This window comes from Sturnus vulgaris, chromosome 5, assembly GCF_052056855.1.
Source record: "Sturnus vulgaris isolate bStuVul1 chromosome 5, bStuVul1.hap1, whole genome shotgun sequence".
NCBI lineage: Eukaryota > Metazoa > Chordata > Aves > Passeriformes > Sturnidae > Sturnus > Sturnus vulgaris.
This window is the reverse complement of record NC_142247.1, coordinates 31,603,348-31,628,107: the sequence shown is the minus strand read 5'-3', so window position 1 is coordinate 31,628,107 and position 24,760 is coordinate 31,603,348. Positions and strand designations below refer to the sequence as shown.

Here is a 24,760-nt window from a genome sequence, read left to right as displayed (position 1 = left end):
ATGAAAAGTTGTGAATTTAAGCTGAGAAAACCCTTTTGTGTTGGTGGGTGAAATGTCCTCCAATCTGAAGGTATTTTGTATGAAGAATTCAGAAAGCTTTTGAGATATTCGCCTTAAATTCAGATTTAGTGGGGGAAGCAAGCAGAGAAGGGACTTCTCGATATAAAGAAGAAAGCTGTCACCACGAGAGAGGTCATTGAAACAGGTGGCCCAGAGAGGTTCTTGACTCTCCTTCCTTGATGATACTCAAAAACTGAATGAGCAGCCTTCTCTAGCTGGACTTGCTTTTAGCAGGGAGATGGAACAGATGATCTCCTGATATCCCTGCCTAAACTAAAGTATTCTGATAGTCTGTGGGCAGGTAGAGATGATAATGTATTTTGGACCAAGGAATAGAACTGAATTCTTCACCAGCCCTATTTGTAACTCTTTCTGTTTAAAATCCACTTCTTGAGGGGAAAACTCCAGCCTCTACTCCTCAATCAGTTATTACTGAAAGTTGTCAGTGTCGGCTGGCTGGTCTGGTAGCTGGCATTTGAAGTGAAGATGACAAGTTTAATTTCTCCTTGGGTACTCATATTCAAATCATCATTAGCACAATATATCAACCCATTGCATTGGCTTGAGAGAATGAACCTCCTGCTGATTTTTCCACAACATAGTCAGCCTGCTTTGATGGAAAGGACTAGAGAAGTAGATGAGAAAACTTGGATTGTTTCTGCCCATCTTGTACCTGTTCTGTGAAATGGCTCATCCCCCATCCCTCTCACCAGCACTATTGCAGTAGCTGTGGTGCTGCTGCAAGGCAGTGACCAGTGGCCAGTTTGAAGCAGTTATGGCCAAGTAAGGCACATGTGGGTTGATTGGACCGGTTTCCCTTCCTTCCAGCCACATACTTGGAGTTTGGTTTTCTGTTCCTCTGGAAGAGGAGCGGCAGGAGAACACTTGATTCCTGTTTAGGCTTTTGTCTGTATGTATGTATGTGTATGTGGTGTTCATATCACATGTATTTAACTTTTACCAATATCTGTAACAGATTTTAATTTATCCTGTATATTTCTCTGTGTGCGTGTGTGTATATATTTATATATATATACATAATTTAAAAGCAAAAATTCCTCCCTCAGCCAACAGTGTGGAAAATGTGAATCAAGTTTGCCTCACCTCACTTCCTGCAGGAATCAACTCTGTGTAAGCATGGGCATTGTGTAAGGCAACACCAGGGAGATTCTAAGTGTGTGTAGAAACAGGCTATCTTGCGAAGGTAGGCAGAACAACTGAAATACCATTTGACTCAGGCCTTATCAGCTCTGTAACAGGAAAGTTTTAAAATTACAGAAGAGGCATTTTTTACTTCCAAGTGAGTCTAGCTTCTGTTTTTTAGGACAGTTGAAAGCGAGCTGTCCCTCATTGTGGCTGAGTCCCAAATCAGAAGTAAATTAAATCCTGGGGTGTAGAGGAGGGTTTTTCTCCCCATGCCTCTTTGCCACGTATTCCCCAGATGTGCCTATACAAGGTAGTCTGTCTCTTACAGATCTTTTCTCAGTGCAGCGAGGGGTTTTCTCATCAGAGGAGGCGCAGAAGGTTCTCAGACCACCAGGCCAGAAACATGTTTTAACAGCTTAGGACAAATCCCAATGAGCCTGGAAATAGGATGGGCCCAGGAGAGAGGCAGTCCAGTCCTGCTTTAAATTCTGGCCCATATTAAAGCATCTACTGTTGTGAGCAGCGTAAAAAACCGGCTCTTTCCAGCCCTTCACGGTTGAGAGCATTGTGGTGAAGGGGTAGATCTGCTTTTGAAGAAACAGAAGGGGATCAGCTTTAGCTTTGTCCTCTGTACAACAGAAAACTCTTGAAGAGTGAAAAACATAAACAACCCTGGTGTATTGTATTTTTATTAAAATTTGTACACTTTGTATAATCTGTATCTTGTGGTATTTGGTACTATAGGGAAAACTTTGTCAAGACTTAGCAGGTTTTATATTTTTGTTATTTCTTTGCTGTTTGGTCCTGATTACATTACAATTATACACAGACTTTTTTGTACTGTACTTACAATATAATTTTTTTTTTTAACTTCTGGAGTATTGTCGTTCATTTCCGGCCTGTGCTGTTTTCTGCAGCTGTTGTTACCACTTGTATTTAGTGTTTCTCAGCAAAACACATCCAATCCTAACCGTGCTAAACTCACTCACTTGGCAGGCAAGCTGTACTGTTTCCAGCAGCACCAGTCACCCAAATTGTCGGTCAGGTTCCTGACTGCTTGGGACCCCCCAGAAGGGAGTTGTTGCATGGAGCACTGCAGGTAACACCAGGGCATTCCTGCTGCCTCACCTCAGTTCAGGTTCGTGGCGTTGACACCAATACAGTGGACTCGAGTGTGCTGTGCAGGATGTCAGGCGTGGCAGCGTTAGAGCGGGATTTGTGCTGGTATTAACACGTCCCCATTTTTCGGGTATGGGTGTTGGTTGATTGCAGGCTCAGCTTGGGCAGGGCAGTTGCTTAGGCCCGGAGCACGTCCCAGAACGTGCCAACCACCCTGGGTAGTCATAGGATAGTTTGGGTTAGAAGGGACCTTAAAGATCATTTCCAGCACCCCTGCCACAGACAGGAACACATATCACAAAAAATTTGCTCAAAGCCCCATTCAACCTAGCCTGGAACACTTCCAAGGATGGGGCATCGACAATTCTTGGCAACCTGTCCCAATGCCTCACCACCCTCACAGTAAAGAATTTTTTCCTAACTCCTACGAGTACGCTCCCACACCGGGCTATGGAAAACTAAAAACCCATCGCCACAGTCTTTCCAGGGTTTGGGCGTTGCTCGGATTCGCGGGTGTTCTGCACGAGCTCGCCGTGGTTGCAGAAAGCGGCGGAGGCTCTGGGCGGCGGGAGCCCCTCGGTTCCTGCAGCCGGGGGCTAAGGGCCAGCGGGACCGGGGACCTTTCGGCTCGCACACTGCCCTGCCCCAGCAGCCGCCGCTCCTCCGCGGCCGCTCCGCGCCTCACTCAGCCCGTGGCACGGCGGGGCCGGTCCGGGCGGCGGCCGCTGGCGTCACAGCGGGGCCCGGCGGGGCCCGCCCCGGCCGGCGCGCGGGTCACGTGAGCGGCGGCGGCGGCGGCGTCAGCTGATCGCGGCGCGGCGGCGGCGGCGATGGACTTTCTGCTGGGGAACCCCTTCAGCTCCCCCGTGGGGCAGCGCATCGGTAAGAGCCGCACCCGCGCCCCCCGACCCTCCCTGCGCCCCCGTTCGCCCGTCCGGCCCCGCGCCCCCGGAGACGTACGCCGGACCCTTCCTCGGGAAAGCGCCGGCACCCGCCTCCGCGGCGGGACTAGCAGCGCGCTGACCAATCAGAAGGGAGTTCTGCTCTGACTGACGGGTGCCGCTGACCAATAGCGGACGCGCAGCCCGAGGCGGCTCCGTCGGGGGCCCCGCCAGCCAATCCGGGCGCGAGGGGGTCTTGGGGTGGCGAGGTGAAGTTTGCTCACTTAAAGAGGCCGCAGGCCGGTGGTCCGCGCCACGCCCCCCGGCCCCGCCGAGCCCCGTGATTGGCTTGGGGCCATTCCCGCCCGCGCCTCATCGGGGGCTTCGGGGAGCTGCTGATTGGCCTGGCTCCAGCCAGGGCAGCCTATCGCGTCTGGGCGGGAACGAAGCGCGTGACCCGCGGTGGCACGAGGGGCGGCCGCGAGATGCGAGGGCTGAGGGGATAGCGGGGCTGAGGGACACTGGCGCTGCGGGACGGAGGTCAGCAGGTTCTGCAGGGTCAGCGAGGGCTTCAGGGACAGCGGGACGGAGGGACGGGGCTCAGCGAGAGCTGCGGTGACACCAAGGCTGTGGGGACAGCAGCATCAGGCTGGGCTGGCCCTGGGGCACACGGCTCACCCAGTCAGACCAGTGTCCCCTACCCGAAGGACTCGCACTGGGCAGCTGGGGGTGTTTCCTGCACTGAGCTGTGCCGCAGGCGGTGCCTGGCAGGGCCGTGCCCTGGCTCCTGCAGCACGAGCTGGCTCACAGCATGGAGCACCAGCTCTGGCAATGAACAGCACCCACCCTGTGGCCTGGCAGGCCCATGGGCACGTGGTGTCCCACAGTGCTCAGGGCAGCTTGGGGAACGTGGGAGAAGGATGTGGCCTGAGAAAGTGGAGCAGAGATGCTGCAGTTAGAGGGAAGACCGTCAACAGCTGCACTGGTGTCAGAACAGGGATGCACTTCTTAAAATGGTTAGAATGGAGACTCACTTCCCATGTTGTGTTGTCTAAGGGTCTTGAAGTTGTGCTTGAAGGTTGATGCCCATTTAAACTCTCCACTTGTAAGTTTATGCACTTGCTCATTCTTGCTGTTCGTTGTTTGTCAGACCTTTGCTCTTTGCTGTGAACATCCGGTCCCACATTCAGTCTTTTTGGTGTTCTTGCATGGATGAATAGGAGGCTGTGCCTGGGGTGGGAAGAGAGCAAGCAGCTGCTTTAAGTAATACTTTTATTATAATGATTTTAGAGGCTACCCTAACACTGTCCCAAAGTATGTCAGGGGCATTGTGATGTGCCACTCTGGTGTTGGGAGATATAGGTGAAATGCATTACAGCCAGGTGGTGGAAGGATCATCAGAGAAGACTTTGTGTTACCAAAATCCTCCAGATGATCTTCAACATACTCCCAGAAGAGCATCACATGTTTCATCACACGTTCCAGGAGAAGCTGTCTCCTGCCCTTTCCTGAATGAATGCTCTTTGTTCCCTCAGTGAGTGTATCAGATATATCCTTGTGTTTGGGTAGAGGGAATCTGAAAGTTGCCTCACAGATCTTCTGGCGAGTTTAGTAACCAGATTATAAGTGGGTTATACCTCTAGGCTTTGTTTCAATTAAATAAGGGATTCCCAAGCAACAAACCAACAGCAAAGAAGAGGAAAAAAGAAAAAGTATTTCAAAAGTGTTGTCAGAGATGAGTTGAGAAGCAGAGATGTGATACTAGGGAAATTTTACTGACTGGGATTGACTGGGGTTATGGGAGTCCAAAGAGGTGGAAGAATTACAGCATATGAGAAAGGAGCTCTGTGGAGGACTTGAAAGGGCCGGTGATTGAAAATATGAATATTTTCTCCTTTTGAAGCTTGCCTATCAACATCCTGGGGGACGTGGATAAATGCTATCTTCACTCCTTAATTTGGGACGCAAACACAACTTCTCCAAACTTGTTTGGTAGGTCTGTGGCAGCTGTGTGTCCAACCCAAGAGCCTGATCACCGAACCTGCACAGTGCTGCTGCCCTGGGCTGTCTGCAGAAAGATAATGCTGCGTCCTTGTAAATTATTTGGTCAAAGTCATGTATGCTTGATATAGCTTATGAAGTCTAAAATAGCTTTAGATGAAGACTAAGGAATAAAAAAAAAATTCTCTGTGGCACACTGCAGCAACGTTCTCAAATTCCTTCATTAATGTTAATCTAGTAAGACCCATTTATTTTGCTGAATAGGAAAGCAATGCTCAGATAATCTCAGTGATCTGTCACAGAATGAGTCAGTTGCAGAGGAGTAGGCTTTCTAGTTTCTTACTCACAGTTCTGAGATTTAGTCACAAAAGTTGGCTTTGTCCTGTTTTTGTACTGTGATGTCTCTTCCCAAGTAAGAGGAATACAGACTTACTTGTTTGGGGTTTTTTGTATTTGTTTCTGTTGTGTGGTGGGTTTTTTTAAACACCAGTGGGAATATTTCCAAAGAGTGTTAAAGCATCATAGTTCAGATTCCCCTCTTGAAAGGGAAATCTACTATACCTCCATCTAGGAGCTAAGAGAAGATTTTTTCCATTTTCAAAATGGAAAATCTAATTTCAAGGAGGTGAGTTCTCTGAGTGAGAGAATGGAGAAGAAACCACCAATGCTCTCTCCTCACCTTGGAAGTCTAAAATAGCTAGTAATTATAGCAATACCAAAAGGGACAGAGGCAGGTTATTTTAGTGAGTGAGGGCAGACAAGGGATAGAAGTAACGGTGTAGCATGGAGATGACACAGATTTTTTTATGGATGAGGATTATTTTAAGCATGAGGACTAGGAAAAGTTGAGATTGTAAAGAGGGCTTTCCTGTAAGAAAGGCTCCTGGGTGAGGAAGAGGCAGATGCAAAACAATATGCCAGAAAAATCCCCATAATCTTTTGGATTCCCACCTTGCAGGTGTTTCTGCACCCCTCTGTAGGCTCTGTGGATCCCTGCAAGGTTGTGCTTTTCAAAAAGGCATTGCCTTGTCTGTACCTGCTCTGTCTGGAGGAAAAGGGGCAAAGGAAGCAGTTGAAGAGTCACTTGATCCCTGAGAATTTGAGCTGATTCACAGGAAAGGAGCAGGAGTTCAGAGACAGAAATATCCACACCACTCTGTCAGCGCAGTCTGTGTTCATCAGCATCCTCGAATTAGGTTTGGAGCCGTATCTCTGGTCTCTTTACAATGCACATTGTCCTCTCAGGCTTTGGGGGAAAGATACAGCTAAACGGTGAAGTCCTGACAGCTGGTGCTGAAATCCCCTCAAGGGAAGTAAAAGCATGAGGCTTGTACAGGGTGCTGATTTGGGCCTGTGAGTTTGTGAACTGAAGGGAAGCTGGGAGAAGGGACATCTTGCATTACTTTCTGCTGAACCTAAGCTGTCTCATGCAATGAACTGCTGGTGACCTCAAATGCCTGTTGAAATGGGTGAGAAGGTGCTTGATGCTTTGCAGAGGAACTTAGAGCCAGCAAGAAGCACTGCAGGGAGCACTGTTTGAAGGCTTCACTTGGAGGAGGGGTAGAGCATATCACGGGCAAAATATTTCTGAGCAGCATCTGGCTGATCATGGGTGCTTCAGGTCTGGAATGGGGAGCAAAGGGGACAGGAGCCTGCACAGGATCTTCTATCCCTGGCTCCTGTACTTCCCCCCACTACTGACTGCAGTGCTGGTGTGCAGGGACACCTGAGTGGGATCCCCAGCCCCGCAGTGAGCTCTCCCCTGCCACCAGGGCAGAGACAATAACCTTGTAAAGAAGCAAAGTTGTGAAATGTAATCATAGCACAAAGCAATGTACAGCTCCTTTGCGCCAGTTATGCCAAGTGTTTGGAGTTCCTTGTTATCTGCTGGTTCCAAATAACTTTTATCACTTAGTGCAGTCAGCAGGAGCACATCCAGTGCCATGCAGGAGAAGAGCCGATGCTCTGGTCCAACCCGTACCACAGTCCTGTGCGGTTCTGAGCAATTTGTGAGGCAGCAGGCTGGAATCAGACAAACCCCAATGCTGTCACACCCCGGGAGCTGGACTGGCTGCCAAAACAATGTGGCTTTGGAGCAGCCCCATGAAGGGCCTCCTGTATATTCAGCAGCCGGTTGGTTTGGGGCTTGGAGGGGAATGGCATTTGCAGGCTGACGATAACCTCTGCCACGGGAATTCTCTGCTGCAGGTCAGGCTCAGGTGGTAACACACAGAAGCAGATGCTGCCTGATGAGTCCCACCAGGCAGTGCTGGGTCTGTGGCAGTGCCCTGCCTCCTGTGCTCGCTCTTTTTTAGGGACTTGTTGCTGCCCCCAGCCATCCTAGGCTCAGATTTCCTGCGGAGCAGACAGCTCATGTGCTAATTACAGCTCATGAAATGGGGCCAGCCACCCTGATCCTTCATGTGACTAATTAGTCTTTGTTTCTTTCCCTTCTGCAGGCTTTACAGAAGGGCAAATTCAGGATTTTGGAGAAAACTCCATATCTTACTAGGCTTGGACAGTCCCTTACAACTTAGAAGAGAGCAAAGAGGATTACAAAAGCATTAACTCCAGCTTTCCCAGTGCCAGCTAGGCCAGGCCTTAATTTGTACTGGGTAAATTCAAGCATTTTGTCCTTGGAATTGCCTCAGGGTCACATTCCTGTTTTCCATATGCTCTAATACTGCTCTTCCAGCTTTGCATTTTTTGACCCTGTGTTTAGTTTATGGCAGGTTTGCTGCTTTCCTGCAGCTCTCTCTTGAGTGTATGAACTGGGGTGAAAGTAGCAGGATGACCCCTGTATTGTGGGCTAACAGGGGCAGGGTGTGTCACTTCTGAGGAAGTCCAGTTTTCTCCTAAATGGCCAGCCAGGTGAAGGAGCATGCATGGTTTATTTACATTCTTTTCTGAAAAGCAAACCTGCTGCTCGACCTTGGCAGGATTGGTGCATTTGGAGGGAAAAGGTGGTGGGGAGCGGGTTACAGCGTGCCACCAAACATTGGGAAGCGAGAAAAGGGTGTTTGCAGATTCAATTCATGTTTGGGTACAGTGTGAAGGAAGGTTGGGGAGATTTGAACAGCAAGGATTGATGGTTAAATGAAGGTTTTATTTTGTCCTTTGTTTCTTCTGTAGCTCGGAGCTTCTAAGCGGGCTCAGCCCTCTTCCTAAATTGTGGGTTTTTCCTTCCATGTGCAGTGAGAAGAGTGGATGTAGACTTCCCTTTCAGCAGAGCAACCACTGTAGTGGATTTCTGTGATTCATTGCCAGTGGCAGGGAAACTTCTGGCTTATTCAAACCATGATGTGTCATGAGCAGGGGATCACGGAGGAGAGCACAAGTGAGGGGGGCTTTGTGACTGTGTGAGCCAAACCCATCAGACTGACCTGAGCTGCAGCCTGCCTGCCAGCAAGGCTGTGACCCAGGGCAGGAGGAAACCTGGAGCTCTGACACTGTACTGAGTCCTGATCCCAAAGGAGCCCCAATGGAAAACATTTTCCCTCACGTGTTACCACAGTTTTCCCCATTCACTAATACATGCCCTGGTGCACCAGACGCACCTATTGCCCTGGATGTATTCTCCTCCACATCACCCAGTGCAGTCCTTCCTCCTGTGCCTCGCTGTGGAAGCTTGGATCTGCCAGAGATAAGGATCCCTATGTGAAGTTAATAGTCAAAGTGACAAAAGTTTACCTGAATCAAGGAGCCTTAAGGTTATTCCAGTAATAGCCAGACCTTTAGAAAAGTGGAAGAGTATCAAGAATATTCTGCCACTCTCCTTCCCTGTCTGCCGTCTTCCATCTGGCTGTGGCCACAATGTCATCAGCATAATCACTGTGTAATCAATGCATTCTGTAGCCAACAAAAAAGGTGGTGGCTGGATTGTGATAAGATGCAGATAGCTTCACACTGTGGTGTGCAATCTGTGGGAGGGACACGTGTATAAGAGGCTGCATTACACAGTGGTGTGAATAGCTCTGTGCCTGACCCTTAACAGGACATGATGGATGTGCTTAACCAGGCAGGAGATAAAAAAATCTTCTTCCTGTGTTATGGTCTTATCCCATTACTTCGTGAACGGGCATTTAATTTCATTCCTAGACAGGGATCATTAGCTGATGGGTCAAAAGGAAAAGAAAAAAAAAGAAAATAAAAAGGCAGCTCTGCAGAGGAAGGACCTCTCAAGAGGAGTAGAGGACCCACAGCAGCAAGGGACAGACATAGATTTTGCAGGGACAGCAGTTTTGAAAATCCAGGCACTTCTGTAAGTACCTTGCTGGGACTAAGCTCTCCTGAAGAGCACCTGGTAAGTGCTAAACCGGTCTGGCCAGTTTTAATTCTCTTGCCCCGGTGCTAAGTCAAGTGTTTTGTAGGATGAGAGAGCTGGAAAGGATGGTTCTTGTCCTCTGCTTGCCGTTTGCTGCATCTCTGTGTTTCCCTGTGGTCTAGGGAGTGCCTGGGTCCTGCTGGCCCCTCTGGCAGTTCTCTTTCCCCCAGCTACTGGTGGTGTCCCTGAAGGCATGAGTCAATGGCATGGCTAGGACTGAGACATGGATGATTACAGGGTGGAGACACTGGTGCTCCCAGTAATAGCTGCTTGTTTTCCAAATCTCTGCCTTGAATAAATAACATCAAGGCTGACTGAGGAATTCCTAATTAAAGGGGACACAATCAAAGCTAGAACAATATTGCTTCGACTTCAGCCTGCAGTTTGCTTCTGCCCACACTCCCTAGAGGCCAGAAGTTCAGGGGACAGGTGTAAATGTTAAACAAGAGAAACCCTGCTTTGGTTTTCTGTGTTTGCTTGTTTGTTTTTATAGAGCTGGTATTAAAAAAAAAAAAGGGGGGTTGATTCTTTTTGTCTCCTTATGTAGTACAAACCAAGAATTGGAGTTATTGGCATTTAGATCCATATCCATGTGAGCAGGCTGAACTCACGGTTTCTGGCCTTGCAGTAACAAAGCAAATAAGCCCCCTTTTCCTTAGCTGTGGAGCTGAAGTCATGCTGAGCCCCTTCCCTTCGTGTGCAGACATCAGAGGACACGCAGTGTGTTTGTGTGTCAATAGCATTGGTGGCATGGGCAAAGCTGGGGACTCACCATCCCAGCAGCGTGCTCTGCCATGGTGACACCTAGTGGGGAGTACTTGGTGACCTGGAATTTGCATATGGATTTGCCTCCTTGCGTGTTGTCGTGACAGCCAGGGAGAAGCAGGCTATGGTCTGGGGTCTTGTGAGAACTTAACTTAAGAGTGCCAGGGCTGCTCTTAACCTTGCCTTGGTTTCTGTTTTCCAGAGAGAGCTACCGATGGGTCCCTGCGGAGTGAGGACTGGGCTCTCAACATGGAGATCTGTGACATCATTAACGAGACTGAAGAAGGGTAAGGGAGCAGACAAGGGCCCATATCCAGCAGCAGGTCCCTGCATTCCGTGTAACACCACATCCCTAGGCTGCAATGGTAGCATGCACTGATGGAGGTAATAAGCTAGGCTTCCCAGCAATCCCTGAGACAAGGCTCTGCTAGGAGATCTAGAGACATAGCAAAGCTGTCAGAGCATTTATTAGATGCTTCTCTATAAATCTTGGTGAGCGCTAGGAGTCATTCAAACAGGCCTTCAGGGTCCCCAGACAACCCTCTGTTCAAGCCAGGCTGCCTCCCATCTCCAGAAGGCGTATTTGCATTTCTTCAACTTTGATTTATTCCCCCTTCATACCCTTCTCTCTCTCCACTGGGAATGTAAAAATCTAAAGGCTGGTGACTGAGAAGAGGGAGAAATCTCAGGCTTCTATTCAGTCCTCTCACTGTGCCAGTCTTTCTTGGGTTTCTTCTCAGGTATTTTCATGTACAGTCACTTAAACACACACAAAGTGGGTGGGGGAGCTCTTGTCTCCCTCTCCCTGCAGGGAGATGTTCATCAATCTGCCAGACTTGTTAACTCAGGAGCTGGGGTTTGCCAGTGAATTCAAGGGAGAATGCTCTTTCTCACAGTGGAGATGTCAAGAGCAGCATGTAAAAAAGCAGGTGCTACATGGAATAAAACATGTAGGTATCACTCCTGCTGTCCTCCCCCACAGTGATGTTGACAGAGAATTAGCAAGCCCAGTTTTCAGCTTCACAGTTGTATGGAAACAAAGTCAAACATCTTTACTTAGAGATCTGTCACCACTCCTTTTCCACTGTCCCCACGGTGCAAATACACCTGTCTCTGTCCACAGTTCTCGGGCCTGAGCTGTGGCTCAGGTCTTCTTTCAGGTCTGGGCACCTGATAACATAGCTGGACAGGCTCTCCCATTGCCCTGCTAATGCCCATCCACTGACACCATGCTGCCCCAACGGCTGATACACTTCTGCCCTCCTCACTGCCTCAGTGTCTCCACCCCACTTTTCTCCTCCAGCACTGCTGCTCTTCCAGCTCAGCTTCTTTTCCTGTGCTCTGCAAGAGCATGTTGGTTCATTTGTGCCCTCTTAAGACCACAGTGGTCTGCGACCAGGGTGTTTCTCCCTTCTGAGAATGGTTAATGAGGCCCTGCTATGCTGTTGCTCTCTTACCCACCTGCAGTATAGACAAGATTTTGCCAATGTGTCTTCCCTGCAGCTTTTGAGCCTCTTTCTCCCCAGGAAAATGTTAAACAGCTCCTCTTTGAGTAACACAAGAATTGCCACAGCTTGGTTTCTCCTTCCTGTTTCTAACCCATGCCAAGCTTTTCTGTGATCTCCTCCTCTTCAGTCTCTCTGCCATGGGATTTTGCTCTAACCCCCAGGAGTGTGTTTCTAGCATTGTTTTTACTCTGTTCTCTATTGTGTCTTGAACACCTTGAGCTGTTGCAGACATCAGCACAGAGGCCTCTAATTTCAGTTATAGCACTCAAAGACATGGATTCATGGTGGACTTTGCAGTGTTAGGTTTATGGTTGGACTCGATGACCTTAAAAAGTCTTTTCCAACCCAAATGGTTCTATGATCAGCTAACCCCACTCCTCTTGCAGAACCACAAGCAAAAGCTGCTTTACCAGTCACTGCTTCAAGCCATCCTGAAAACATGGTGAGGAGGGACACCCACTGAGTATGAGGCATCCAGAACCTGTGGCTGTTTTGCTTTGCCTCAACCCTGTGATGATCTTTCTTCATCTCATTTCTCCTTCAGTCCCAAAGATGCCTTCCGAGCCATTAAGAAGAGGATTGTAGGGAATAAGAACTTCCATGAAGTTATGCTGGCTTTGACGGTGAGTGGTCAAGGGCTCTTTCTCTGCTCTGTGATACTGTGCAGTAAAGCTGAATGCTGAACACAAGTTTTAGCACATATGCTGAACAGACACATGTACCTAAAGCCAACAAGGCTAACACATGAGGGCAGAGAAGGCTACAGCTAATGCTTTATTGCCTTTGAAGGTCCTGGAAACCTGCGTCAAGAACTGCGGCCACCGCTTCCACGTCCTTGTGTCCAGCCAGGACTTTGTAGAAGGTGTCCTGGTGAGAACAATCCTGCCAAAGAACAATCCACCTGCCATAGTGCATGACAAGGTGCTGACCCTCATCCAGGTGAGCCAAGAAGTGTGAGCATCTGCAGCAGTCCAGAGAATGTGTATCTTTAGGTTTTTGTACAGAAGGCTATTGTATTTGGTGATGGGCTGTACTGTCTCCTTCTCCCCAGTCCTGGGCAGACGCCTTCCGCAGCTCTCCAGATTTGACTGGTGTCGTTGCTGTCTATGAAGACCTGAGACGAAAGGGTTTGGAGTTCCCCATGACTGATCTGGACATGCTGTCACCCATCCACACACCACAGAGGGTATGGAAGTATTACTGAAGAGAAGAAGGTTGGGCAGCTGCCATTCTGGAGCAGTGAGGGGATTTCAGGAACTCTTTCTTGAATTTAGAGGGTTTTTGGGTGGTGAGAAGCTCCAGCACAGCCAAGAGCTGTTGAAACCAGGTGGGGAGTTGCCATCAATATTTCTCCTCTAGTTGCGCTGCCCTGTCAAGTGTGAGTGTCTAACATCTCCTTCTCTGTCACTTTCCCCACCTTTGTCTGTAGACTGTGTATAGCTCCAACTCTCAGTCTGGACAGAATTCACCTGCAGTCAACTCCTCTCAGCAGATGGAGTCCATCCTCCACCCTGTCACCCTGCCCCCCGGGAGAGGCACACCCAGCGATGCGCCCATCACACCCACACCAGAGCAGGTGAGTTGGACACAAGTCCCAGGATGACTCTTCCTGTGTTTGAGGCTATTTCACAAACACTGTTCTAGGATTGCAGTACTGGTCCTGCCCTGGCCCCTGTCTTCACAGAGCTGTTCCTCTAAAGCATGGTCCTTCGAGAGCTCCCCAGAGCTCCATTGTGGTCACAGTGATGAACTGGGATACCGCAACCATGGAGTGTTTATGTTTCCCTAAGACATGGCTGCTTGCAGGTAGAGGGAAGTGGGGAGCTGAGACATGATGCCTCCTTATCATCTTTGCTTATATTGCCTCACTGCTTACTTTCTATGAATCAACCCTGTCTGGCTATGTGGTTTCCAAAAGCTAGGGCTTCCTCACTTGTTTCCCCATCCTCTTTTCTCTTTCCTCATCCTGACTTCATATGACATCATGTTCAGCACCAAACCCCTAGCTGTCAGTATTTTGCATTCCCTTGCAGAACAGAGGGTGGAAACTGTTCTAAAGAGGCTCATTAGTAGCTTGTAAACTAGAGGACTAAAGCTTCAACTGCATACTTAGCTGACGCTCTCCTGTTGAATGGGAATGAATTGTTTTCCCCTCTTACACCACTTTGGAAATTAAACAACTTAAATGGCTACCACATGGGAGCTGTTGGCTGAGGAGATATTTGAATCATACCAGCAGCCTGTGCTGGCTAAAAATCAAGGTTGTACTAGTGGCCAAAGATCCCAGGTGAGGGCCTGGCATGTGCTACCAGCAAATGAATTTGATGGTAAGTAATGGAGGGCTTTTCTGCTAGGAGCTCCTGAGAGCTAAAATGAGTGGTGACAAAGAACTCCCCAGTGGCTGTTCCCTCCAGCTCTGTGAACAGGCATGCACACGTGGTGCCATTCCCTGCCATTCAGAGCTACCTCAGCTATGTCCCCAGCCTTCCCTGGTAGAGCTGTTGCTTCACTTCTGTTTTGCAGCTCGGGAAGCTGCGCAGTGAGCTGGAAGTGGTGAATGGGAACACAAAGGTTATGTCGGAGATGTTGACAGAGCTGGTGCCATCCCAGGCCGAGCCTTCTGACCTGGAGCTGCTGCAGGTAAGGAACAATGGGCAAGGTGGAGGGCTGGCACATGCAGCACAATTTAGTAGACTTGATGGACTAAAGCCCAAAGCATGCCAGGTGTGGGGAACGACTGTACAGTTTAGTGTGGGGCTTATCAGGGAGTGCAGGGATAAGGGAGACACAAGGAAGGTAGAGTTTCAGTGGTGGATGGAAATCGCATTATCTCACAAGGGAACTTGTAGTCCCCAAGAGCCTTTCTTTCTGGGTGATGTGTCACACAAAAAGCATACAATTATTCCATGTAAAGCTCAGACTCAACTTACCTCTCACACCAATATTTGTTGCCCATCAACAGTTCCTGATAGATCCCAGTAGCCTCTGGAGTCTGTGTTCCAGTCAGACTTCCAAATCTGTGAGTGCTCAGCTGTAGTGTGACCTTTGTGGTGACTTGCCCTGCTTTGAACAGGAGCTGAATCGGACATGCAGAGCCATGCAACAGCGAGTCCTGGAGCTGATTCCCCGTGTCCTCCATGAGCAACTCACCGAGGAGCTGCTCCTCATCAATGACAACCTCAATAACGTGTTTCTGCGCCATGAAAGGTACCTCTCTCCTCCCTTCTCTTCCCTGCTCTCCCACATGACTTTACTGCCCTTGAAGGCTACCTATCCCATCCTTTGGATCTGCCCATGAGTATAATACTCAAGATGTAACAGTCTGTATCATCCATCTTTGAGAACAAAGTCTGTTCTCAGTTTTTGCTGACTAATTCCTGTCTCTTCAAAGCTGCTATGTAAGTTCCTGATGGGATATAAATATGCCTCTATGGCATAACCCCAAAGAAGGAGGCAACTGCATGGAAAGAGCTGGTTTTCTAGCTCTGAGGCAGATGGGAATGGAAAGAAATTGCCCGGATGGGATGAGCACTGCTTTTTTTTTCCTTCCATTTCAACAAACACGTCTTTGCTAGTTCATCCCCAGATGAACTGTAAGGAGAGCTGTTGGTTATGAGTAACTGTGGAAGACCCTAAGAAGCTTTCTCACACCACCTCTCAGGAGACATCCATAGGAGACTATGCGTCTTGCTGGGTTATCCTGAGGGGAAATTGGGCCCTGAGCCATAGTTCCCCTTTCCTAGTGGATATGAAAGGGCAAACTGTTCCAAGTCTTATAAAAAATCTCTTGGGCTGTGGGTAAATGAGCTCACACTACTGAAATGCATCCTGTCACCTTTCTGCAGGTTCGAGCGACTTCGGACAGGACAGCCTGTTAAGGTAACTCAGAGCAACTGCCCCTCTGTGCAGCTTGGTTTGCATCCTGCAGGTCCAGCAGTGCCCTGAAGGGAGGGTTCAGTCTGCCTCACTTAGAAATGGTGGGCTTTGCTGTCCCAGCCAAGCTGCACCAGAGCACCTGGTGTGTGGGACACCCCATTTCCCACTGCCAACCTCTCCTACCCTGCCCAAAGAGCAAGAGCAGAGCAGCAGCAGTTATGGTTATTGAATAGTGAGATTCCAATTCCCATATGAGCCTTCTCTGAACCTGTCCTCTGAACCAGCATCTACCCTACTTACTGACATCCAGCAGAGCTGGGAGGATGGCTACCAAGGCATATGCTGCCCTGACACTATCCCCCACCAGTTCTCTGATCACTATCCCTCTTCTTCCTCTTCACTGCTGATATCTTTCATTCGGTGCAGAAGAGCTTTCCTCTCCAGTATCAATGAGCTAGGATTGTAGGGTCAGGGTGTCCAAGCTTCAGAAGCTCTCTACCATCTTCTTTTTCTTCTTCCAAAGGCACCAAATGAGGCAGAGAACAGCTTGATTGACCTGGGACCCGGTACTCCTTCAGCACTGAAACAGCCTGAAGTCACCAATCTTTCCTCTCAGCTGGCTGGAATGAGTATGTTGCCATGTAGTTTTCCCCTCAGTCTTTCTCCTGTGCTGCTTTGAAAATCCTTTCCCACCCTTGAATCATCTCCCAAAATTATTTAGTCAGATTCCTAGAGTAACCTAGAGAAATGCCATGTGTTTTCAACTAATAAACTCAAATAGAAACTTGTATATGCCCCAAGGCACTCAAGCATATGTCTTGGTGTCCTCACCTCACGTTGTGCAGGAGGTGGCCATGACTAAAGAAGGGACTCAGTATTAGCCTGTGGCTAAGGACCTGGCCTTCCAGCAGGAATGGGGATTAAGTTGCTCCCTCTGCAATGCCTGGCAGCATTGCCTACTTGCCTCTCTTGCTGTGTGGTGTCAGGCTGACCACTGAGATCTGGGAGAAGCAGAGCAGCTGAAGCTATGCTGCAAAGACAGCCATGAGCATCTTGGGCTCAGGACTCAGGATTTCACAGGTTGTTTACTCAAAAAACCTGAGGGGTCCTGGGGGTTCTTCAAGACATACCAACTGGATGCAGTTGCAGAAAATTGGCACCAGCCTATTTATATAGACAAGTCAGCTGAAATATTTTTCAAGTCAAGTTTTTTTTGGATGATGCCTGAGTCATGAAAATCCACTCTGTCTCAGAGGTGCTTTCCCAGAAGCACAGGTTATTTTCTTCCACAGGTTATAGAGCAGTACCCTCCAGAGTTGTCTAAGATGGTCGGACACATCTAGCCTTCAGCATCAGTAAAATGATGCTGCTGAAGCTAAGCCAAAAATATCTACTGAGTGGGCAAAGAAACAGCTTCTGTTACTTCACCCACGACTGCACACATGCACAGACTGTGCTGCAGCTGAGAAGCAGGATAGAGGAGTGAGCCTAGAGAGTAGTTTAGCCTGTTCTGATGGTAGTTTTCCATCCAGTACTCTCCAAGCCCACAGTCCTCCATTTACTATTCTGTGCTGCTGGCTCACCCTGCTCTCTCTCCCACAGACCTGGGCTCAAGCAGTGTAAGTGCAGGGCTGCACTCCCTCGACACTTCTGGCAAGCTGGAAGAAGACTTTGACATGTTTGCCCTGACCCGTGGCAGCTCGCTGGCTGAGCAGCGCAGAGGGTGAGTGGAGAAGCTCACTCTGTCCTGTCCTGCCTTCTTGCAAAGGACAAGGGCTAAGGGAAAATGGGGCCATGACCCAACCAGCAGCAGTTCCTGGGAGACAGTAGAATGAAAGGGAAATGCACTCTTCATATGCACAGTGTTTGTAGGATGAGCTCTGTGGTCCCAGTCCTTTTTCCTGCTGCCATAATCTCCCCTTCATGGCATCCTCCTGGGTATGGGGAGAAGGAATTGGTCCCTGCATGTGAGCATTGCAGTGTCACATGTTCTGGGAGATTCAGTGTCTGGGGATGAAGGTGTGAAGTGGGACTGGCTCAGTTTTCTTGTCTGCCACTGAAGTCATGTGCCCTGACCGGGGTGATGTTGAATTTGGGAATTGCTGAGTACTGATTCAGCCTAACAGACAGAGTATTGAGCTGGAGAGCAGGAAGAATGCAGTCGGTTGTGGCTTGCAAGAGGGCACTGTTCTGTGCCTCAGCTTCCCTATTGGTAAGTGAGACTGGTGTTTCTTCCTCCATGGTGTGTTTGAGACCTCCTGGTATAAAGCACTAAGAGTTGGGTCTCCATAGTACTGGCTGAACTGAAGAAGCCTCGTCCACTGCAGAGTGGATTCCTGAATCCTTGTTCTGGAGGAGCTGGAAAGAGCTGTGCTGACCAGATCCTCTGGGTTTAGAGACTGTGGCTGATCTCATGCTGCTTTGCCTGGCAGAGCCATTTGCTGCTCTCTATAGGTACCAAGCAGTAGAGTCCATGGGCACATCACTGCCTCCAGGCCTCCAAGGCCTGTGCTCCTGCATTCCTGCAGCCACTGGAATGCCTTGTTCTTCAGCTGGACAGTAGCAAGTTAAGGTCTCTTATACATAAAGGTCTCCTAATGATGTCTCCTTCCATTCCTCTACCTCAGACTGATTCTGGTAAACGTGGTGGGGAAACCCATGGCCTACACATGACTTTATGTGTTTTTTCCCTGGGTTTCCCCATTGCTTTTACTGTGGGTTGTGCTGCCTGAGGACAGAGGCAGTCCAGCACAAAAACAGTTGTATCAATAGCACCCAATCTGGGGCTGAAATCGGAGCCGCTGGTATGTGCTCAGTGCTGGAGTTCTGGACAGAGGTGGAATTGTATCCTCTCTGCTGTGGCACAGTCCTTAACAGGCTGAGGCTTATGATCTCTGCACAAGTAACAAGACATCTTCTATTTATTCCTCACTGCCCTTCATCTGCCTGCACTTGCACTCCTGCCAAGTAACCTCTAGTGGCTCAGGCTTCACATTTCACTCACAAGCCTCTGCTCTCAGTGTCTCCCTCCACTTGAACAGACCCATTGCTCTACAGCTCCTGAACAGGACGTGCTGTCAGAGCCTCTGGGGTTTGTTCCTGACCCCCCCATGCTTCATGTGTGTCTTGATGAGGCAGTGCTTGAGGCACTTCAAGCCTTTCCTGCCGTTCTTCCTCATCAGTGGCATGATAGCAGCGCTGTACTTTATCCTGGATGCCATTATCCACAGCGGCCCCTTCACTGATGAGCACTTCTTTGAGAAGTTTGAGCGGCGGTGGCCCAAGCCCCTGGCCCCCAACAAAAACAGCTCCATTTGATGACTTGCTGGATCTGTGGGAATGGGCCTGGGAGCAGCTGGAGAGGAAACTTGTGGAGAGTTTCTGTGAAAGACTTCATTTTCCTAGCATGGAGAGTTTTCCCCATTCGGCATGGATCAAATGGTGACGTGTGGCATAGTCATGTGTGGTAGCAGCCTAGAGGGGACACAGGATTGGGATGAGGGAAATTATGGGTGAGATATGTCTGTGTGTGGAAAGAGGTTGCTGTAATAGTGCATTTGGAGACCTGGAAGCAACACCAGGCTCTTCTGATCACCCAGTCTCACCTATGGCCAGCATAGGCCAGTGAGCCTCTGCCACCATCACTTCCTGCATGTTATTAATTAAAGATATGTTTTTGAGCTGTTTGTGTCGGCAAAGATAGGTGAGTATGTAGGGGTTTGTTGCTCAAATCCTATCTAAAATATCTGTAATATTCTGGTCAGTCTGTGTTAGTTTTCTCTCTTTATAGTCCACCCCAAAGAAGGTGAGTGTCATGGTTAATACACCTAGCTCTGTAAGTCCGTGTCTTAGTTTTCATATAAGTCCTTGTCATCCTTCTGTCACTGTGCCAGAGCTATCCTGTTGTATCCCACAATGTTCCAGTGAGTAGATTAGTCTGTTTCGTGGTGGGCTACACCTTTAATAAGGGCTTTGCACACCTTTCTAGAAGCTCTTGGCAGCAGAATGACAAGACATGAAAAGTTAGGCAGTCAGAAGAACTGAACACGTGTTTAGGAGTTCCTGCTCTTCACTGTCAGGCATCTCATCAGCCTGTTGTCTCTCTTTCTGCTTCCAGGGTAAAGTATGAAGACCCCCAAGCCACCAAAGGCCTTGCTGGTGCCCTGGATGCCCGGCAGCAGAACACAGGAGCGGTAAGTGGCCACAGCTTTTACTGCATCACCAGGAATGGGAGTAACCTCCTGGCTTGCCAAGGCAGTAACGGTGCTGTCTGTTTGGAAAAAGTCAAATGATGGTAACTCCCAGTCTCCACCAACCTGCATTTCCTAGCTGGGCTGCATACCTCATTCTTTAAAGCCCTGAGGTGAGGAGTTGTGGAAAATCTGGGGTTGCCTCAGGCAGTTGAAGGATGTCCCTCGCCAGGGAAATTTCCATCTGGAAATGTATGTTTTATTTCTCTTCAGCAAATTTCCAAGTCCAGTTGCCTTCTCTCTGCAATCAGAGAAGTAGGCCACCAGTATTAGTATATTCTTTCCCTCACCTTAAACCCACTGCCTCCCCTCTCCCTCACACTGCAATGCAGACTCTTCTGTCATCCAGGGGGAGTCTGGTACCTCTAGTGATGGAGCCCAGCTGACAAAGTGGATGATGCGTCAAGGAATGGTGAGATCTGAGGTCCTGGAGGCTGGGGCTGCTGAAACAGAAGTGTCACTGCCACAGCACATGAGGATGCACAGCAGACATCAGTAGATACTGCTAACTGAAATGGAGCAACCCTGGGCTGGGCCAGTAGTGGAGACCAGTTTTGGGAAGGAAGCAGGCAGGGTGCCAGTCCTTCCTCAAGTAAACATATATGTAGGAAAAAATCCTAGGAGCTCTGAGACCAAGAACATGTGCCACTCTGAGCTAGAGGATGGCCTGTTTTGGAGTGGGTATCTGAGGCAGAGGCAATAGCTGGTGACATCATGAGGGCAACTGCTGCCATTCATTCTCCTTGCAGTCTCTCCTCCTTAGCATGGGGTGCCTCGTTTGAAAGAAAACACATTCTGTTGAAAGCCTCTTCCTGTAGCTAGTGATTGAGCTTTCAGGCAGTTCAGAATTCAGTCCTTTGGCAGCAGGAATTCCTGCAATTATATTCCCTCAGGCACACAGAGGCTTTGACAGCTCATGGGTCTGAGGCTTGTTAGCTTGTCTTCCTGTAATGGGCACAGCCCAGGCTGATGTCTGCTCTAGGAAGTTTCCCCACGTGCTGTACAGTTGGCACTTCTACCCCAAAGAGAGCCCCTCTGGGTAGGCAAAGCCAGCTTGCTTTGAAACTTCCCTAATCTCACACATCCTCTTCCATTCCCATTCATGCATCTGCCAGCTGTGATAACTATCTGCGCTTCCTCCCTGGTTTGAGGAAATCTGCCTGTCTTTGGTACAAGGATACTGCTCTTTTTCTTGGTCTTGGTGTTTTCCTGAGGGCAAGGAAGCCATATATATAGAAAATGAATAAATAAGTTCCCACAAATGCTCTCATTCTTCTGTTTGGGGAGCCTCTAGCAAAGGCTGCTTCTTGCTCAGCGTTGTTCGGGAGCTCAGGACTGGAGAAAAGGATCTGGGGTTTTGAATCAGACTGTTTCTTTCAAGGTTACCTCTGTCCACTAGGAATACGTATCTTTGCTGTTTAAATTGACCAAGGCCATGAATTCTTCTGAGCTAGCCTCATCCCTACTGGAAGTGAAATTTAATTGTAGATTACTTTCTCTTTGATGGGTCTGTTTCGGTACTTTGGTGTGATATCAAATCTGCTGTGCTCCATGATCATACCAGAGAATCAGTTCTTGGCAGGTGTTTTTCCCCCTTACTGTCAGACCAGGCACCTCCAATATCTTCAGCATTGCAGACTTTGACATTAGACTGTCACTGGTTTGTGGAGGGAGAGGGTGTAGAGAAATGCATATCTTTTATTCTCTGGCTGCCTACACAAGCAGCTAACTTCCACCCAGTGGGTCCTCACCAAAAAGCAAAGTATGGTCCAGTCCTAATACCCCAAAGCCAACCACCAAACCACAGATGCTTTTAATGGCATGTATCCTGGAAACTACATCTGGGCATAGATGGGACAGAGGAAGCAGGTAAGCAATGGCTAGTGCTAAAACCCTCAACATAAATTAGTGGATTAGCTGAGAAATTTCAAATTGGCAAACCAAAACCATTACACACTGGTAGCTTGGAGGGTTTTGCAGTGGCACTAGCTGGATTTGGATGGGCTGAGCTGACTGAACAGTGGAGCAAGAGGCTAAGCTTTTGGGTTGGGCTTTATTTTTACATAGTGGATTTACTGGAACATCCTCTATTTTCTTGGCCTCATCGACCTTTTTTTCTGTCATAGGTACCAGTTCCTCAAGGCAATTTCATGGAGGACATAGAAAAGTGGCTCTCCACTGATGTGGTAAGTGAGGGACTGCCTTCTTGGAGCCAGCAGTCCTGCCAGAGTTGTCTGTGGGCTGGACTTCAGGCAGTGTATAACTGTGCTGGCATCACTGAATGTGTGGTACAGGCTGCTGGGAGAGACCATGGAAGGAAAAGCCAGGGACATAGGCTTTGGGATACCACAACAGTATCATCAGCTTTCTGCGAGCCATAGCTAATGAACTGAGGCTCAGGGCCCCTCTAACAAGTCTGTCCTGTGGAAGTGGGAGAACACTATCCTGTCTCTCCATGTGCAAAGAATCACATCTGTGAGATGTATTTACCTACCTGCCTTCTAACCATGCCCTTCTCTTTCTTTGCTAGGGAGAATCGGAGGATCCAAAAGGTGTCACCAGTGAAGGTGAGATGTGCCAGCCAGCCCTTTTCTTAAACTGTTCCTGGCAGCACCTTGGCTTTTCTACAAACCTCCCTCTTTGCTAATGCTCTGCTCTTCTCTTGCTCTCAGAGTTTGACAAATTTCTGGAAGAGCGAGCGAAAGTTGCAGACCGCCTCCCCACTTTGTCCAGCTCCTCAGCCGGGACGTCTGTCTCCCCTCCTGCTGCCAGCCATCATCAGAAGCAAGCAAAGGAAGATGATGCTATGTTTGCCTTGTGAATGCTATGGACTGGTGTGCTGTGGAGCAAGAGGCTGTGTGTGCTGTTTTGCTTGCCTCCAGCCAGGGGCCAGGAGAGGAAGGACTCTGTCCCCTTCCTCCATTCTCCTTCTGTTTAACCTTTGAGTTGTTTTTATTTTTAAGCTGCTTTCAGACTTCAGACAATCTTTGTTGTGTTTAGGGATATCATACAATAGACTTATGAAGGGGAGTTTCAAAGCTGCTAGAGAATGTGGGAGTTCAGCGGGCTTTTCTTTTTATGGTACAGTGTGGGCAAAGCAGAAGAAGCTTTTGAAGAAGCTCCCCCATTCTACTCTCCAGTGAGGTAGTTAGAGATCTTGCCCAAGAAGCAGGAGAGGCTGCAGTCTGCTGCTGAAATCATTCCTGCCTGCCTCTTTCCTCACCCCTCCCCTAGAATGTATCTCCAGCCCTCTGCCTGCCAGTGTTAGACTGGAAAGCACAGGGATGTGAAGCATTACTGGTGGCTGAGGAGGAACACTAATGGTAGAGGGATCCTGTTGCCCTAATCTCTCTTGCACAAGTGCTTGTGGTATGCAACACCTTCCCACTCACAACTGCTTCTCTTCCTCGCCTCTCTTTCCCCACCAGTTTATCCAGAATCCTACCCACAGCCCAGATGTTTCCATTGCATGACAGCCAGTCGTCCAAACCCTTAGCAGCACACAGGACTGCAAGCGGTACCTCAGGCTGAAGGGGCTGTCCCATGGGGTAGGATGTGCCTTTAGCAAACTATTTGTAGTTAATTTAATTCTCCATTATAATACTTTTCTCCCAAGGTGATCCTACCTCCTCTCTCACTTCCACTAATGCCTTCCACCACATCGTGCCTGTGGGTGGGGAGTGGTGTGGGGAGTCCCTCTGAGCCAGGCCAATGCCACAGACTCCCTCAGGGTGGCTGTGTGTGCTGGGGTCACAGAGCTGCGTCCCCCTAAAGCAGGAGGCCCTTCCTTCAGCACTGTTACACCACTGGAAACGTGCTGTTGCTGCAGAAGCTTGTTCAGCTGGTGAGCACAGAGAGGAAACAAAACATCAGTCATCTCATGCCAGTAAAGCAGCCTTGTGGCTGCCAGAAGCTCCTCTGCACATAGGGGGAAAAACCCTTTAGAGCAAACTGCACACGCTGCCCACTTGTAAACGAAAGCCAGGGAGGAGGGTGCCAAGCTCAGGGCTCCTGCTCGTGGGATTTCTTGTTGAGCATGGGAGAGTTGTCTTTTTTTACTGCACATTAAAGGAGCAAAGACTTGAGCCTCCCTTGAAGATATGGCGTGTGCTGTCAGTGCTGGTGTGGGGAGGGAAGGATGCTGTGAAGAGAAGAGGAATGAAACCACACAGCCATATTTGCTCTCCATGAAAATGCAAGGGCACTGGTGCTGAGAGAAGAAGAGCATGGGGGCTGAGGATGTTGGGAGCCAAGGCAGGTGCCCCCTGTTTTTTACTACAGTCTTGTGGGGAGGTGACTACAGGCTATCTCAAAATAGGAAACGGGTGAGCTGCTTCCTCTTCTTTCCCTTCTCTGCTTTGTGACCAGATCTGAATACCCACCTTGCAGCCTATAAGCCACTTAAAAAACATGCAAGAAATACAGTTGCTACTAAAGGGCCCTCTAGTATCCACAGGACATCCTCAGTTATCCTTATACCATTTCTCCAGTGTCTAGCTGAGTGGGAGCCGTGGGAAGGATTCTTAAAATAAGGTTGAGTGGATTTGAAAATGTCATCTGAAGAAGGGCAAAAGGGCCAAGTGGCTGAGCTTCCCCTGCTGGAGCACGTGCAGGAGAGGAAGCAAGAGCAGGGTCATGATGGAACACAGGCTCGTTCGTAACTGTGGTGCCAGAAAGGCCTCCAGAACAAGCAAGGCTAAGCCCTCTGGCCAGTGCCTGGCCCCAGGCTGCCTGGCTCACCTGGGAATGAAGGGCTTCTGGTGCCCTGTCAGCGTTTATGAAGGGTACCAGCCTGTTCACTCTGGTGATGCTTTAACACTGGCTCATGCC

The 24,760-nt window shown here is 49.0% G+C and overlaps 1 protein-coding gene across 2 annotated transcripts; it reads left to right on the top strand.

Annotated features, from left to right (window-relative positions):
- The first annotated feature begins 3,088 nt into the window (after nucleotides 1–3,088).
- On the top strand, nucleotides 3,089–24,027 carry TOM1 (target of myb1 membrane trafficking protein). Of its 2 annotated transcripts, XM_088165368.1 has the most exons (16): nucleotides 3,089–3,207; nucleotides 10,499–10,583; nucleotides 12,349–12,427; nucleotides 12,594–12,743; nucleotides 12,856–12,990; nucleotides 13,234–13,380; nucleotides 14,328–14,444; nucleotides 14,878–15,011; nucleotides 15,650–15,683; nucleotides 16,204–16,309; nucleotides 17,283–17,403; nucleotides 19,798–19,877; nucleotides 20,263–20,342; nucleotides 22,057–22,116; nucleotides 22,461–22,497; nucleotides 22,603–24,027. In XM_088165368.1, exons 1-16 carry the CDS (start codon nucleotides 3,156–3,158, stop codon nucleotides 22,749–22,751), a joined length of 1,566 nt encoding a protein of 521 aa, XP_088021494.1. In that variant the 5' UTR covers nucleotides 3,089–3,155; the 3' UTR covers nucleotides 22,752–24,027. The 2 variants fall into 2 exon arrangements, with proteins under 2 accessions (XP_088021494.1, XP_014744779.1); XM_014889293.2 differs by lacking the exon at nucleotides 20,263–20,342 and having other exon boundaries at nucleotides 19,798–19,873.
- The last annotated feature ends 733 nt before the right edge of the window (nucleotides 24,028–24,760 follow it).

Excerpts from the sequence above, each read along its gene's own strand:
- TOM1 (XM_088165368.1), top strand. The coding sequence starts at position 3,156 with ATGGACTTTCTGCTGGGGAACCCCTTCAGCTCCCCCGTGGGGCAGCGC. Across the intron at positions 15,684-16,203 it reads GGACAGGACAGCCTGTTAAG|GCACCAAATGAGGCAGAGAA; the intron begins GTAACTCAGAGC and ends CTTCTTCCAAAG. Across the intron at positions 22,117-22,460 it reads AGTGGCTCTCCACTGATGTG|GGAGAATCGGAGGATCCAAA; the intron begins GTAAGTGAGGGA and ends TTTCTTTGCTAG.